At 38.4% G+C, this 17,054-nt stretch overlaps 1 protein-coding gene across 5 annotated transcripts in view; it reads left to right on the top strand.

Annotated features, from left to right (window-relative positions):
- Positions 1–13,532, top strand: part of MCCC1 (methylcrotonyl-CoA carboxylase subunit 1) — a 34,345-nt gene extending 20,813 nt beyond the window's left edge. For all 5 annotated transcript variants that reach the window (XM_038416887.2, XM_038416886.2, XM_043491849.1 and 2 more), the window contains 7 exons: positions 2,394–2,610; positions 3,725–3,811; positions 4,410–4,459; positions 9,562–9,699; positions 10,304–10,411; positions 10,940–11,011; positions 12,575–13,532. In XM_038416887.2, the coding sequence (XP_038272815.1) occupies positions 2,394–2,610; positions 3,725–3,811; positions 4,410–4,459; positions 9,562–9,699; positions 10,304–10,411; positions 10,940–11,011; positions 12,575–12,694 (792 nt within the window). In that variant the 3' untranslated portion in view covers positions 12,695–13,532. The remainder of the gene's footprint in view (positions 1–2,393; positions 2,611–3,724; positions 3,812–4,409; positions 4,460–9,561; positions 9,700–10,303; positions 10,412–10,939; positions 11,012–12,574) is intronic.
- Positions 13,533–17,054: the final 3,522 nt, after the last annotated feature.

Raw genomic sequence — 17,054 nt, forward strand, 5'->3', positions numbered from 1 at the left:
CAAAGGATAGAAATAAATGGTCAGTTTTCAGAATGGAGAGAGGTAAATAGTGGTGTCCACCAGGGGTCTGTAATGGGACCAGTCGTATTTAACATATTCATAAATGATCTGGGAAAAGGGGTAAACAGTGAGGTGGCAAAATTTGCAGATGATACAAAACTACTCAAGATAGTTAAGTCCCAGGCAGACTGCGAAGAGCTACAAAAAGATCTCTCAAAACTGGGTGACTGGGCAACAAAATGGCAGATTAAATTCAATGTTGATAAATGCAAAGTAATGCATATTGGAAAACATAATCCCAGCTATACATATAAAATGGTGGGATCTAAATTAGCTGTTACCACTCAAGAAAGAGATCTTGGCGTCATTGTGGATAGTTCTCTGAAAACATCCGTTCAATGTGCTGTGGCAGTCAAAAAAGTGAACAGAATGTTGGGCATCATTAAGAAAGGCATAGATAATAAGACAGAAATATCATATTGCCTCTATATAATTTCATAGTATACCCACATCTTGAATACTGCGTGCAGATGAGGTTGTCCCCCCCCCCCCCCAAAAAAAGATATATTGGAATTGGAAAAGGTTCAGAAAAGGGCAACAAAAATGATTAAGGGTATGGAATGGCTTCCATGTGAGGAGAGATCAATAAGACTAAGATATTTCAGCTTGGAAAAGAGACAACTAAGGTGGTATATGATAGTGGTCTATAAAATCATGACTGGTGTGGAGAAAGCAAATAAGGAAGTGTTATTTCCTTCTCATAACACAAGACTTGGGATTCACCAAATGAAATTAATAGGCAGCAGGTTTAAAATAAACAAAAGGAAGTATTTTTTCACACAACGCACAGTCAACCTGTGGAACTCTTTGCCAGAGGATGTTGTCAAAGCCAAGACTATAACAGGGTTCAAAAAAGAACTAGATAAATTCATGGAGGATAGGTCCATCAATGGCTATTAGCCAGGATGGGCAGGATGGTGTCCCTAGCCTCTGTTTGCCAGAAGCTGGGAATGAGCGACAGGGGATGGATCACTTGATGATTACCTGTTCTGTTCATTTCCTCTGTGGCCTCTGGCATTGGCCACTGTCGGAAGACAAGATACTGGGCTAGATGGACCTTTGTTCTGACCCAGTATGGCCGTTCTTATGATGTTCCAGTTTGGGTCCATTGAAGAGGTGAGCCCAAACTGTAGTGTTTTAAACTCCAGTCTGCACATTTTCAAAATTCAAAAAGTTTCGCTATTGTCATCTAGTTCCGGCCCTTGTCTAGTAGTAACTCCTTAAATTATAAAGGATTGTTCAGTGTTTAAAATTTTACTATTACTTATTTAACAAAGCAAAACAAACCAGAGTGAAAAGTGCAGGTAACATTTCTAATGCAAAAGGTTTGCCTTGAAGTGAAGCCAGTTGCAGTGCATAGTTTATTTACATTGACTGATATAAAAAATGATAAGGGACACAATCAACTTAAAAATCATGCATCTGAAAATATTTTGTCTGCTATTGTTAGAAGTAACGCAAAAGGTTATTATAACTGACAAAGATCAGAGAAATACATTTTTCTAAGTTTGGTTTTTTGTTTTGTTTTGTTTTCTAAATTCATTTAGTCTATACATTTGACTGCACATTGTAACAAATCAGCTTCAGTAATTTCCCCTGACTAATCAGTTTCCTCTGTTATTTGTGTGGGTCTTTTGCACAGCAACAGAAGAGAGAGAATCTGATAATTTTTTAAAAAATGGTAGGAGTCAGGTGCAGGTGTAGCACCTGAAAAACTTTTAACTCTTTAATTGACTGCATTTCAAGTTGACTACGTCTCGTTAAACACTTGAGGTAGGGTTTCCAAAAGCATTCATCCCTGGCCTCGGTCTGCTCCCATTAACAAGAGAGGTTAAACTCCTGTTGACTTCAGTGAAGGAAGAATTGGGCCAAAAGTGAAAATCCTACCTTTGTTCTTCCAAGGTGATAGTTTCTTAAAGAATGAGATATATACCAATTGGAATGTTTACTCTTTCTCTTGTCATGGCTGTACTGCACTGATGTCACTTTTTAAGAAGACATTTTCAGTATCAGTGGAGCAGACAGCTTTAGGTCTGCTAGCAGCTCTTCATTTTCATTTGGGAATGTGTGGGGGGGAAGGGGGGGCTTTTTTTGTTGGTTTTTTTGGTGCAGTGTTGTGGTAGCTCTGTTGGTCCCAGCATATGAGACACACAAGGTGAGTGAGGTAGTATCTTTAAATGGACCAACTTCTGTTGGAGAAAGAGACAGGCTTTCAAGCTCTACAGATCTGAAGAAAAACTTTATGGAGCTCGAAAGCTTGTCTCTTTCACCAACAGAAGTTGGTCCAACAAAAGATATTATCTCACCCACCTTGTCTTTCTTTTTCTTGACAGATCGTAGGACTAAGCACCAATATTGATTTCTTACTAAGCCTGTCAGGACACCCACAGTTTGAGGCTGGAAATGTGCACACCAATTTCATTTCTCAACACCATGATGAACTGTTTCCAGCCAAACAGGCCACCCCAAATGAAATTTTGTGTCAGGCTGCTCTGGGACTCATACTGAGAGAGAAAATGATAACCGATGCTTTTAGAGTTCAGTCTGGTGGTAAGATCATTTATCCCTTTCCTTTAGTTTATTTTTTCTTTGAGGGGATGAGACAGAAATTGGAGCTTTTGTCCATTGCATTAATTTTGCACTCCCTTTTTGCCGCACCGTTTCATTGTTTAATCTCCTGACATCTGGTTACTACCATCCACTGAAAGGGCAGGAGATAGCTTTCTTTAGGTGACAGAGATTAAATATAACACCCTTGTGATGCATGTGTTCTTCACTAGGTAAAAAGGGAATGTTCTAATGTATTTCAGATAGAAACACACAACTCTCCATTTGCCTTTGTGTGTCATTTCCACTTCGTTCCTGTCATCATCAAAATTTCTGCAGATTTCTCTCCAGTGAGGAGGGCTAGCTCATAGTCTTTTCAATGTCCAGCGATACTGTTTCTTCACCCAACCCTAGGACTTTCAGATTAAAACATTAATTGGATCCCAGACAAGATATGGAGAGGCAAAATGGTTTAATGATTGAGCATGGCACTAGAAGCTAAGAACTCATGCGCTGTATTCCTCGCTCTTCTATTGTGACCATGAGAATTTTTAAAGTCACTTACAGCTTGATCTAACACCCACCAAAATCAATGGAAGGACTTCCATTGACTTAAGTGACCTCTGAAGTCTGTTTTCATCTCTCTGAGAAGAGAAGAATATTTACAGTTATACATTAGAGGATTAAAATGGCTGATAATGGCTAAACAGGTAGCAAATTGTGATTGCTGTTTGATGATTGACTAAGAATTTCACATGCACCTAGTGTGTGCTATGCCACCATTTTTTGTTAAATCACCTCCCCCACCCTCGTCCTACCCTCAGTCTACTTCTGTCCCTCATCCACTTATTATGTCTTATCTTACAGGTTGTAAGCTAATTGGACCAGGGAATGTCATTTACTATATATTTGTATAGTAACTGACAATGGACATGGTTCATGCCTTTTGGTGCAACATAAATATTTAATAACAATAACATCATCATCATAATTAATAATAAATGTTAATAAAGTGATTTGAAGATATAAAACACTACGTATGTGCTAAGCGTTCTTATGTGCTTTATTTGTAATACAGTAAATGCAGCATCAACTGTTTGTGTATTTGGCCTTCTAGATAAATTCTCACCGTTTGCATCCAGCAGTGGCAGAAGAATAAATATATCCTACACCAGAAAACTGACTCTCCTAGATGGTGAAAACAGTAAGTGACTAGCTGTGGGTAACCTGTTTATTTCAACATGCACACACACACAAAGTTGTAAAGATTTGGAAGAGGGAAGAGCAAACAGATGTAGGAAAAAAAGTTTATTTAAGATTGATTGGTGAGGGGAAACCCATAAAGATCACATGCTCCAGTCAGCATTTTTAAAGATAATGGTTAATTCCACACTCAGATTCCTGGAGACACTGGCCAGATTTTTTTAAAAGTGTCCCTAAATTTAGGATTCTAAATCCATATTTAGACACCTCAGTAAAGGATCGAATTTTCATAGGACTTAAGCACTTGCAACTCCCACTGACATCACTGGGTCAGCACCTTTGAAACTCTAGTCAGTTTATTCAGGTATCTAAATATGGATTTAGGAACCTGGGGTTAGGCACCCAGCTTTGAAAATTTTGCTCTAAATGTCAGGACAACCTTCTACGAGGTTTGCTGAGCTAATCTAACAGTTTTGGTTGGCCCTCTCATTTGGAAATTTGTATTTATGTTGAAAAAGATGCTTTGAACTCTGTTTTTAAATTTAATTTTTCTCTAAGTCAAGTAACTCTTGGTTTTTTTTAAATATTTTATTAAACAGATGTGGACATAACTGTAGATTACAGTCATGACGGTTCATATAACATGCAGGTAAAGTTCTGTTTTCTCATACTCTTTAGTAACTGATCTCATCATAATGATGAGTAAAGTTAATTTACTGTATGTCTCTTATTAGATATAGGCTGGCTGCATCACCTATTATTAACGTTGCCCAACACTTTTCATTATAAGATCCTTTTTTCAGTTGCTTTTAACTGTGCCAAACTTATATGCTTGGTCTGAAATTTTCCATGTCGGGTGTCTGCCTCATGCTGATTTTTTTTTTTTTAAAGTTTCAGCCAAAATGATTGTGATTTCTGAGGATGAGGCTAAGGAAAAACATGTTGTCTGTCAGTCTTATCTTTGGATACTCTCGGTCCCCCATGCTTTGGAGCAGGGACTTGATATGTGGCGGAGGGGAGGCCTGTGTCAGGAATGTACCTAACAAAAACAAAAATCCTAACAAAAATCCAAACAAATTTTGGCCAAATTATAAACCTTTGAAAAACCACAGATAGCACGTGCTCAGTAGAGACGTCTTACGTTTTCGCAACAAAATTCCCTGAAGTTTCTGTCTAGGGCTGAATAGCATTTTCCCTGCAATGGCAGGTCCAGGCAGCTGGACGGAAAGCAAGGAACCTATCTGTCCTGTGCTTTCAGTGACCTCCTCTGCTGGGCCCAAGCAGTGTGCGGGAGGAAGCTGCCTCATTTGAATGCACAGGGAGCAAGAACTGAACTGGTGGAGAGAAAATGGGAACAAGGAGCCTGGTGTTGTGGGGTTGGGGAAGACTGGGACTGGAGGCTGATGGGATAGGAGAGGGAAACTGGGACTGGCTGAGGAAGGAGACTGAGACTAGGAGCAAGGAAGGGAAATGGGGAGTGTGTATTGGGAGCCTGTAGGTGTATGCTTAAATCAGAGGAGGGCTGAGAGGAAGATTGGGATTGACTGGGCAAGGAAACTTGAACTGAGAACCAGTGGGATGGGAGGAAGGAAGATAGAGGGAAGCGGAGACAGTTTTGACAAGAAGCTGGGACGTGGTGGGAGAGAAGCCATGAGAATAAATAAAGGTTTAGAAAACGTGCCTCAGAAAAAGGCTCAAAGAGCTCACTCTATTTAGTTTATCAAAGAGAAGATTAAGGGGGATTTGATCACAGTCACAGGGCTCTTCAGTCGATCACACAAATATATAACAAGATCCAATGGCTGGAACTTGAAGCTAGGCAAATTCAGATGAGAAATAAGACTCAAATTTTTAACAGTGAGGATAATTAACCATTGGAACAAGTTACCAAGGGTTGTGATGCATTCTCCATTACTGGAAATTTTAAAATCAAGATTGGATGTTTTTCTAAAAAATATGCTCTAGTTCAAATAGCAATTAATTCAGGGACGTCAGACTAGATAACCACTATCATCCTTTCTGGCTTTATGATCTTTGAAACTGGGACTGGCTGGGAAAAGAGATTGGGACAAGGATCTGGGGAGTGGACGCTGAGATTGGATGAGGAGCGTGGCAGAGATTGGGCCTCGGAATCAAATCAGTGGGGGGTGGAGAACCTGAGTGGGTGAGACTGGAAGGGTGCAGGAGAGAGACAGATTTGATGAGGGGCAGAGGGGAAGTAGGAATGGCTGGACAAGAAAGGTTGGAGGAGAGGAGACTAGGACAGGGAGTCCAGAGAAGGACGTTCAGCGAAGGAGACTGGGACTGTGATGAGAAACATGATAACTGGAGACTGGGACAGGGTTGGCAAGGAGAATAGGACAAGGAGCTGGGGTTAAGGAAGTGGGACAAGGACAGATTAGAGAAAATGGGGCAGAATAGTCAGTGCCCACTAGAGCAAAATAATCTCTAGAGTCTGGAGTGTAATCCAAGATTCCTGAGTCTCACCATTCCTGTGCTGTTAAAGAACGTTATTAAGGTTGCAAAGCACTCAAAAGTTAGGAAATGCCATTATTAAGGTTGCTCGTGCAAACTTAATTTGGCCCTTTTGCATATGCTGTATGACATAGTCTTCAAGTTCATAATGGGATAGCCACTCGGTCAACCTTATTTCAGGGTGCATTGAAGGGTTATTTAGTGGATTCTGTATCTCAAGACCACACATTTTAAGAATCCACGTGAAAACACTCTATCATTGTTGAGTATTTTGAAATGCCAACATTTCATCCCTCCCTCACCACCACCCCTCATAATCAAGAAGAGTTCACATTGTTACTGCTCACTTTAGGGCACACCACCTATACTCTACCAAGGGCTTGAGGCATGGCTTAGTCAATTTAGGCACCCCCACTCTTTCCCTTCCAAGGGCTCAGGGTGCAAGGTACTTATCCTTACCCATGGGGCTCAGGAAGAAACCTGGTCAATTTAAGTACCTGCCCCTGCCCACAGGGCTCAGGGCTCTACAGGTCTGTGAACGCTTTTCCCAGTGAAAGAGCCTTGCACAATTGTGCTCTAAACACCTATTTATTAGCAACACACACAGATTATGTATATCAAGCGAATCTGTAATGGTCACCACTCCCAATATACAGACAAATTTCACCCGATAGCCAGTCAGTATCCATTCATCTGGGGGTCCCAGCAATGCCTCTACACGTCACGGTTGTGCAAAGGTCAGAGTTCCAGCAGTTTGATGTTGAACTGCTGTCCTGAAATGGTTCCCAAAGAGCATTATTCTTTATATACATTATATAGGTAAAAGTAGTTACCTCCTTCAAATTTAATAATCCTATCATATTATCCCACACTCCTAAATACTAAAAAAATTAACCAATTACATACTGGCACCTCGGTGTCATCCTTGCTGCCCAAGTTTTTTACATTTGTATCTTTCATGCCCAAATTGTAACTTAGTTGTGACCTTCTCTGTTTATGCAGACAGCATAAAAACACTGGTTAGAGCTTTTTTTTTTTTTTTTTTTTTTTTACCATTTATTGAGTCTCTTTCTGTATCCTTCCTAATTTCCCAGTGCTGGGTATGTCTACTTTGCAACGTTGATGGTTATAACTCTCGTTAGGGACATTCCTGAGGTGGGGGTGCTTTATCAGCCACAGAACATTGTTTGTTTGTTTTTTTTCAATTTTAGTGGTGAACTCCCTGAGTTTCACCCAAGGCTGGTTTAATATCAGGGGTGTGTGGGGGGGAAGCGTTGTTCAGGTCTTGGGTATACAACATGATTTGGGGCATACGAAATCAAGGCAGTAAATTGAGGCAAAATTTAAGCCATTCTTACATGGTTGTATCACAAGCGAACACTGAAACAAGTGTGTGTTCTCTTTTTCACTTTAGACATGATAGATTCTCAAGGCTCGTAGAACATCTTACAGACTGCTTCTGTTCCATAGCATCATCTTTAATACAAATGGAGGCAGCTAAGCCAAGTTCCTTGAATAATTAGTAACCTAATATTAGAGCAGCAAATTGCTGAGTCCAGGTTAAGGATTTAAAGAAAGTAAAACCTATGGAATGAGAACAGTATATGTTCATTTTTATGTCCATTTCCAATACCTCTGCACATCTGGGCCTTGAACAAGTGTGATCTCTTGGCTCAAGAAGTTAATTTTAATGCAATTAACATAAGAACAAGACTGAAAGAAACTATTGTTAACCAATAAATATTTTCATGTATACAATTTTTCATCTTTAGCATTCTGGAAAAGTACAGGATTAGCATCTCTGAAAAGGTAAATCCTTTATGTACAGAACAGGCATAGCATGCTAGAAGTACTGTAAGATTCCCCATGCTGTCTCAACCCTGTTGCGGAACGATCACTTAGGAAGAGGAGGGGCACCAGATTGAACAGGCTGTGGAGACTGAACCAATCTCTAACCTCTCTGCTGTGATTCCCAGCAGTGGTGCTACTTATTTCCTGTAGGAATGGAGGTTTATTTAATCTGGACACCTGTCCATTTGGAATTGGACTGAGACCATCATCTTACTCACATGGAATATCAAACAGCCATCATATGGTAACTACTTTGGGTTACTATCAACCTTGGCTGGATTGTCATTAATGACCAAAGACTTCTAGGCATAAATTATCCAATTTTAGAGTCTGATTCTACAGTGCTTCCGTAAATTCGTTTGGAAGTTTTGTCTGTGAAACTTTCCCTAATCCAGAAGTTCTCCTCAGAGCCTCCATTGTCAGTATTCCTCCTTCAGGTGCAACCTTGTTTTTGTCATCTTGCTTATCTAACTTTGGCAGAGCCACCCATCAGCGTGGGCGGGAGGAGGGGGAACGACGACGACAAGTGGTACTTACTATGGAGAGTAACTTGTATCCCTTCCCAAGGGTAGTTCATTCAGCATACAAATCATTCTTCATAAACTAGGATTTCTTTCTAGCAATTTCTTGTGAAACTTTTTTTTCCCCAAGAAATTAATCATGCATATGTTAAGAAAGTCTTGTCCCTTTATGTTACCTGGGAGACAATAGGATCATGAGCACTTAGGTTCTCTAGAGATATTGAAGAAATTAATCTGCGCTTACTGTGAGGAAAACCCTTAAAAATCAAAACAAAACAAAGGGAAAAAACTACATGGTAGAATATAACTGAATATTATCCACCTCACACTGGAGCGACTAAGGACATTTAAATATGTATGTTAACACTTTAATGCAAATGTTTACTAGCATGTCCATTTATAACAATGATTTTTGACCTGGAAATACTATTCTAAAGAGAGAATGCAGTGTTATATTCAATCATCAGCAACAGGGTTTAGATATTTGCTAATACTGTAATGTTTAATTTCTATGACTATAAATGCTCCTTTTTATGACTACAGCATAGTATTTAGGCTTACTGGGTCATACAGTACAGACAGGACCGCCTTATCCTGCCCGTATAATCAGTTTGGCCATTCTTTCTTCTTAACCCTGAGTACTGAAGCAGTGGGCATTTTCCACTGCTGAAACACAATGAGATAGCTTTCCCCATTTTCCACAATGCATTGATACAAACCCAGTTATGAGGCATAGTGTAGGTATAGCTGCACAAACTGAGAATGTGAGAAAAACTCCCTTTCGGACACAAATTGAACTATGTTGCTTGTAACCCATTAAGGTAATTGTGCCGCTGATTGGTTACAAAATTACAGTTAGACTCTGTGCCTGTAACATCTTTTAACAGTAATAACTGTTTTTCAGATAAAAGATAAAGCTTTCCATGTTTCTGGAGACATTTCTAATGAGGGAGATTCGACTTACCTGAGATGTACAGTAAACGGGAGTGTTTGTAAATCTAAGCTGGTCATTTTGGACAACGCTATTTGCCTCTTCTCGCTGGTAAAGTTTCTTTTTCATCATCTGAGATTTAAAATCCCAGCTGAGGGGGGTAAGCAGGAGTGTGAAATGGAGTGTTATGGATTTAGACAGGTGATCTTAAATTTAGGGGGTGAGATGTGTCACTATTTCAAATTTTTATAGCAACCCACAATCTTCAGATACTTGCTAGATTTATAACTATAATTAATTATCATTAATTTATCATTTTAATGTACTTCATTTTTAAAATAAAATAATGAAAAATAAAAGTAATCAAGATGGAGCTTGAGGAGGAGAACTCCAATTTAGCCTTGAAAAATAAATTCAGATTAACATGACAATTTACCTTGGCATTCTCTGCACTGCATTAGCAGTAGTACTTATGAAGAAGAAATGTCCCAGCTTCCATGGTAAAGCTGGTCCATTTTTTCCAGTAAAAGTGATTAAAGGAAATTAAAATGACTTTGTGATAAATGTCATGTGAAAGCCACATGAATAAACAAACTACTTAATTACTTAGTAACAAATTTATTAACTTCTGTCACTATAAACATAAATCAAGGTTTGTACCAATTGTAACGTGTTATGACATTACCTCAGTCTTGATTTATTTACTTTTCTGTAGAAAGGCAGTGCACAAATTGGGCTTCCAATACCTAAATACTTATCTGGAGCGAGTGCAACAGGAACTCAAGGAGGTGCTCTAGCACCTATGACTGGAACAATTGAAAAGGTGATTGTTACAAATGTGGGATGGGGAGGGAAAAGGAAACCTTTTTGAATGTCTCCTACATATCCAGGTTCTAATAGGTTCTGCGGTAGGGGAAGCATGTCAGTCCTGGGGCTGCCCTGGTTCCTTCTAGTTGGAGAAAATTCCTCGGTTTGTTCACCTGTACAGGTGTTTTCTAGACTTCTGGTCTTGTTTCTACAGAACACAGGAAAAACGCTTTTAAAATTCTAAGTATTTGGCTAAACTTGCCATTTTTAATTAAATTTCTTCCTTTTAATTTGGCTTTTCAGCCACATGTGCCTACAGCTGTAACCTTAGAGGCTCTCTGATCTATTCCTTCATGGCAGATAAGCCTACTGAAAAGGATCAGTCCAGAAGATGCCTTTATTATTCAGCTCTCCTTTAGCTTTTCTCTGAAGGAAACTTTCACCTCTTTTGCTAGCCAGATATCTGGGTAGAAATCCTGTCCAAGTGATTTTAATTATATGGACATACATGATTTTTCAATCCTTGCTTGCTTTGAATTTGTAGGTATTTGTGAAAGCAGGGGACAAGGTACAAGCTGGAGACCCACTAATGGTTATGATAGCTATGAAAATGGAGGTGAGTGACATTAAAAGGGTTTAATTACTGGGAAGAAAAACAAACAAACTCCAGTGATCTGGAAATGAATCCAGGGTTGGTTTATTGGACTATTGTACAATTCAGTCTTGTTTCATCATCAACACCTCTTGAAATATTGCAAAACTAACACATTATCTGACTGGATTTTAGAGGATTATGTTTACTGGTACATTATTATCAAAGAATATTTTTATCTGTAATTTTTGTAAATGCTCATTTTGTTAGCTCTTTAAATGCCTCAGAAATCAATCGTCCATTATTTTCAATACAAAACCATCTTTCATAATCTGGATGTTTTACTTTATTTTCTCTCACCGTGATTTAAACAGATGATATTATTATCTACAGTTGCTTTATGCTGAAATTCAGCAAGCAGTGATTCTCTAAATATATACCCAGCATTTTCTTATGTGTAATCCTGTTGATTATTGTTTACATAAAGCTTTACAGAGAGTAGACTAAAGAGTCTTTGTAAGAGTCAACATGAAATGTAATGTAGCAGTACGTGGGATGTTCTATCATGTTTTGTTACACTGCTTGGCATTGGCTAAAATTGCCGGCACTATCCCAGTTTCTGTAGTTTGAGCTGGTTGGGTTTGATTTATTTTTACAGTGCAGTGTGTGGAAGCTGAACTAAATAATGTAACAGATTTAAGCTAGTGTTTGAAATAAGTTATAAATTTTGATAACATTGTGTAAAATCCTGCATACTAAGAAAATAAATTCATATTTAAAATTATTAAAACTTATTTTGGTAATAGTGTATCTCTAGGTGGTTGTAACATTGGTATCCATGTTACATATGTGGCTCTCTGTGTCTTTCATTGACAATTTACCTGTATTTTTGTGGTAGTATTTAAAATAAAAAGGTAAATTGCAAAAATAAATAAGTTAATTTAAATGAATCCTTGCTAAGATATAATAAATTATTTGTTGTTTTGATTATTAGACTAATCCTATTTAGAAACTATCAGTGCAACAAAAGATACAATGGAAAATTAACATGATATAATAATATGAGGCAAATTTGGACTTGGTGTGTAAGCAGTTGGTAATCACATCTTAAGTTAGCCTAAGATCTGTTAAATAAAAACATTTCCTGTCCACCAAACAAAAATATATTAAATACATCAGCAGAGTCCTTTCAAAAGAACTGACCTGTTAAATGGTTAACATTGTTGGCCTAAAATTGAGTTCTTTTAACAGATGTCTAATTTATTTTTGAAAGGAACAATTAAGTAAAACGAGATGAAAATAGCTGTGCTTCAAAATGTAACCCCAAATAGAGTTTTGTTTTCCTTTCCAGTTAAATATTGAAGAGGAAAGACCAAAGTAACTTGAAAATGAGGTTCTTTCAAGAACAAAAATAACATTTTAAAAGAATGAAATGTTTCAAAAGAAGTGGCAAATGTTGTTTTGATCTAATCTCACCTCTACTCAGTATTTATATGGTTGATTGTACTAAGATGGAGTTGTTATTAGAACAAGAAAGAAATTTTTAAAATATTCTATTGATTTATCTATGCACTTGTTTTTATGCAGCATACCATAAGGGCTCCAAAGGCAGGAGTAATAAAGAAGGTTAATTACCAGGAAGGCTCTCAGGCCAACAGACATGCTCCACTAGTTGAGTTAGTGGATGAAGACATGGAATCAAAATGAACTCCAAGGAAGGTGCTATTTTTTGCTTTCTTGATTTTATCCAGGAAGAAGGTGTCTTTATATTTTGTTCAGCATTCCATGGACATAGTTACATTGCAGATTAAATCCACTTCCCCTAAAAATGGGACATTACTGAATTGTAATAAAAGTTAAACAGCTAAGGGTCTGATCCTGCAATCCTTAATTATTCAATAGGAATTTTACACTGCATTTGCCTGAGTAATGACTGCAGGATCTGACCTTAAATTGGTATTTACAGGTGTTTTTGTAGTGATTGGAGACCAGCTTCCAAAGTATTGCTTCTTGCCTACTTTGTTGTTATGAGCGGCCATATTTTTCCCCTTAAACTTTCCTATATTTCAGACTCCTTGTAAGGCAATTTGAAAGCTGACGGGGATAGGCAAATTTAAATGAGTGCATAATCATAATCATAATATCATCCTTGCTGAGGCAAAATTCCCATAAATGGACTGAGTTTTGCCTGAGTATTGAATGCAGGATTGGTCCCATCACATATACTTTTAGCTAGGTCACTTTATCTCTTGGTGCCTCTTGTTTATCCATTTGTAAATGGAGATAAGAGTGCTAAGTTATGTCACTTGGGTGGGGTGTATGAGGGAGACTGAATTTCCATAATTATTGTAAAATACTTTGAAAATCTCTGATGAAAGGTGTTGTAGAAGGGGAAAGAAATATTATTGCTATATTAATCAAAACTGAATCTGTTTTCAGGATGGATTATTTTATCTTGAGAGCTCAGATTGTAATACAAAAAGACTGTACATGTATTTAATATTAAAATGTTTGTGCCATAATAAAATATGTATTTTAAAATTCAGATTACTTTTCCCATATCTCTTCATGTTTGTCTGCAAACCTTACATGTTGTTCATTTGACAAAATGTGTTGTTCCCAAGATCATTATAAAGATATGAAATGTCAGACTGATGATAATACTGATTGCTACTTTCATGTGTACATTTTTTTCGTGAAGAAAAATTTATGGTTCTTTTATACACAAATGCAGTATAAGTGAGGGAATACTACATACTGGCTATTTATTTTTAACTTGTTGATGCTGAACCCCAAATGCTTAGGGAAAGGGAAAGGACACTTTATTAATAAAAATGCCCATTTTAATTATTAAAACCTTTCAAATTCCTTTCACGATTTATACAGCGTGAAGTGCTTTTTGTCATATGAACTTTCAGGATACTGTGTATGTGCCCATTGTGGTTATCTGGCATGGTTTGAACTGTAGACAGGACAATATAGTTGTTACAGAACCGTGTTAGAGAATCACCATACGCATGATGGCTCTAATCCTGCAGAGATTTCTCAGGGGTCCAGGAGCTGGCAGTCTGGCTCCCTGTTTAAAACTGGACTATGGGAGCAGGAACTGTAACTGGGGGCCAAGGGTTGGAGTCAAAGTCAGGAACCAGAGCCAGAATCAGGAGTCAGGAACCAGAGCCAAGACGCTGAGATGGAGTCAGGACCAAGGAAGGGGATGTGAGCTGGAGCAAGGCTGGATCCTGAGTGATCACAGCAGCAGGCCTAGCGTTGAGCAGCCAGTGACTGCTGGTGAGCTAAAAGCAGGCCTGCCGGCTCTCTTCAGCCAATCAGGTGGTCTGACCGCAATCCAGCTGAGCTCATTTATCAGCCTGGCTAGTCCTCAGGCTCATTCATCTGAAGGTGCTCAATCCTGAGAAGCTCTGTGCAGATGGTCTTTGTACCTGTGTGGAGCCTCTCTGAAGTCATTGTGGGCTCAAGCCACTACCTCAAGGGTTCTCAAACTGGGGGTCATGACACCTCAGGGGGTCACAAGGTTATTACATGGGGGGTTGTGAGCTGTCAGCCTCCATCCCCAAATCCTGTTTTGCCTCCAGCATTTATAATAGTGTTAAATATAAAAATGTGTTTTTAGTGTATAAGAGGATTGCACTCATAGGCTTGCTGTGTGAAAGGGGTCACTAGTACAAAAGTTTAAGAACCATTGCACTGCCTCATGATGGGTTTGCTAACATGATTCTATGTCTGCAGACCTGCCCACAATGCAGATTAAAAACATGTTAGAACACAGACTTTTAGACAGGTGTATGTTGGCCTGGTTACTAATGGTGTGTAGGCAGTCCTATTTACTTCCAGCTAGGTGTCTTCAGTGCCTTCAATGGGACCCCATAGGATTGGACTCTAAATACAGAAATTTGAAATAATTTCTATAAGAGGCTTTGTGGTTTAGCGAGTAAGATATGGGTCTTCCACCTTGTACACCAGGATTCTGTTCCTGTCTCTGTGTTTAAACCTCTTATATGAATCTTTACCAAGTCATTTAAACTCTCTGAGCCAGCTTCTCTTGTCTGACTAATTCACTTTGCGCTGCTTACTCAAGCTCTCCATTCCTCAGTTACTCCATTTGGCAGATGGATAAGTGCACATTTTTCATAGACCAAAGGGGCATTTGGGTGGAGAATGAAGAAGGACAAGTCTTTTATGAGATCCAGTTTTCTCTTGCTTCTGAAAATTATCCCTATCTGATTTTTGGAGGCTAGAAGCAAAAATGTTCTCTGTTGCTATGTGTTTTTTTCTCCAGAAGCTTCATTGACAGAGAATCTCATCTAGTTTTCAAATGATGGCAATTTCTTAAACATTTTATTATTTCTGCCCTTTAAAACTGCCTCCTGCATGAGCCAATGTCAAAATCTACCCATATTTCCAATGTTGTGCTGTAATGTGATTTAATTAGGCAGGTAGAGAAACACTTGCAAAAAAAAGTCACAAATGAGCTATTTTTGAGCCATACTTAATCAACATTTTCAGAAAATATTCTAGCTGACATTAAAACATTTGAAAGCATGAGGATTTTTCCTTGCTGTTATGAAGATCAAAATTAATCTTATGGGAACATGGTTGCAACTTTAATTGCCACCTCTTTGCAGTAGAAACCCAGCTGCAGAGACAGGCCTGGAACACAGGCCATCTAGCTTTGTAAACATGAGATTCTTGTACCTGAGTTAAAGGAAGATCTGTATTTGTCAGCTATAGAAATACCTTTGTTAAGCTGCACCTGGCCAGCAGGGGGCAACATGTTTGCATATACACAGAGGGGCAGAATTCTCAGCTGGTGTAAATTGTCATAGCTCCATTCAGTGGAGCAGTCACTTTATACCAGCTAACAATTTGCCCCGTAGTGCCTACTCCTACACAAGGCGATAGCAGAAAACTCACACTGGTCTAGCAAATAGGGCATGGGAGTGGAAGGCAGGAAAGCTGGATTCTATTCCCACTTCAGCCACTGTGATTCACTGTGTGACCTTTGGTAAGTCATGTAAACTATATTTGCTTCAACTTCCTCATATATAATGAGGATAATGATACTTAACACATTGAGATCATTAGAGAAATGTGTTATAAGTGCCTAAGTACTTATTTTGCATGCGTGCTGGTAAAATTGTAATTTCAGATGCAGGCTTCATCATTACTTGTAGAGCTTTAAGCTTTTGCATTTTATTTAGGGGAAAAATCTAAACAAGTGAATTGTAAATTTCCTTCTTTAGATTTATTAACTCCTTGGCTGTAATGGTCAGAGTCATCCAGTTGCCAGTAAATCCCAGCTCCCTGCATCAAGAGTATTAAAAAGTGAACCCTAAGTGTTTTTGATAGGGACTTTTAAAGCTCAACCAACAGTGGGGAGGGGGGGGTTGCACCTGAGCAGAGTCTCATCTTCCTTTATAAAAGCATGAAGTTTAATACTCAAAGCAAAACGTCCATTTTACAGGGAAGACCTACCAATGTACTTATTATAGCTGCACTGGTATCTGTTGATTATTTTTCTCTGGACTCTGACTGTCAAGAATTATTTTACTGTGATTCTCTTTACGTTTTGTAAAGAGATGGACAATGTTCTGCATATGTTTACTGGAGCATTTTATAGCAACCGTATAAGGTTTGAGCATATAGCTTTCAAATATGTTATGTTCTTAATAGATGTCTAAGCTGCTTGTATAAAGTAAATTTTGTGTGTATTATGGATGGGTGCACATGATATGCAGGCAGATGCTACATCACATTTTTATGACACTGGGACAGCTTTCTGCAATAAGGGTTCTATTTGGAAAGCAATGTCGAATACCACGGAGATTTTGTCCTTGAGTATGATGAAATTGAATGCAGTTGCTTAGTTGAATTAATGTTGGCTTGTGTCACTTCTGTTTTGTTGTTGTTTTTTAAGGCAGCAATGAAGAATAATTGCTTAATGGAGACCACTATATTCAGTTTTATTTGGACTATTTATATTTTATTAAATAAAAGCTTTTTTAAAAAAATGCAGTGCTTTTTTGGGACATGTGTTCAGCGTAATGCT

The sequence above is a fragment of the Dermochelys coriacea genome, chromosome 9 (assembly GCF_009764565.3).
Source record: "Dermochelys coriacea isolate rDerCor1 chromosome 9, rDerCor1.pri.v4, whole genome shotgun sequence".
In the NCBI taxonomy this organism is placed as follows: Eukaryota; Metazoa; Chordata; order Testudines; family Dermochelyidae; genus Dermochelys; species Dermochelys coriacea.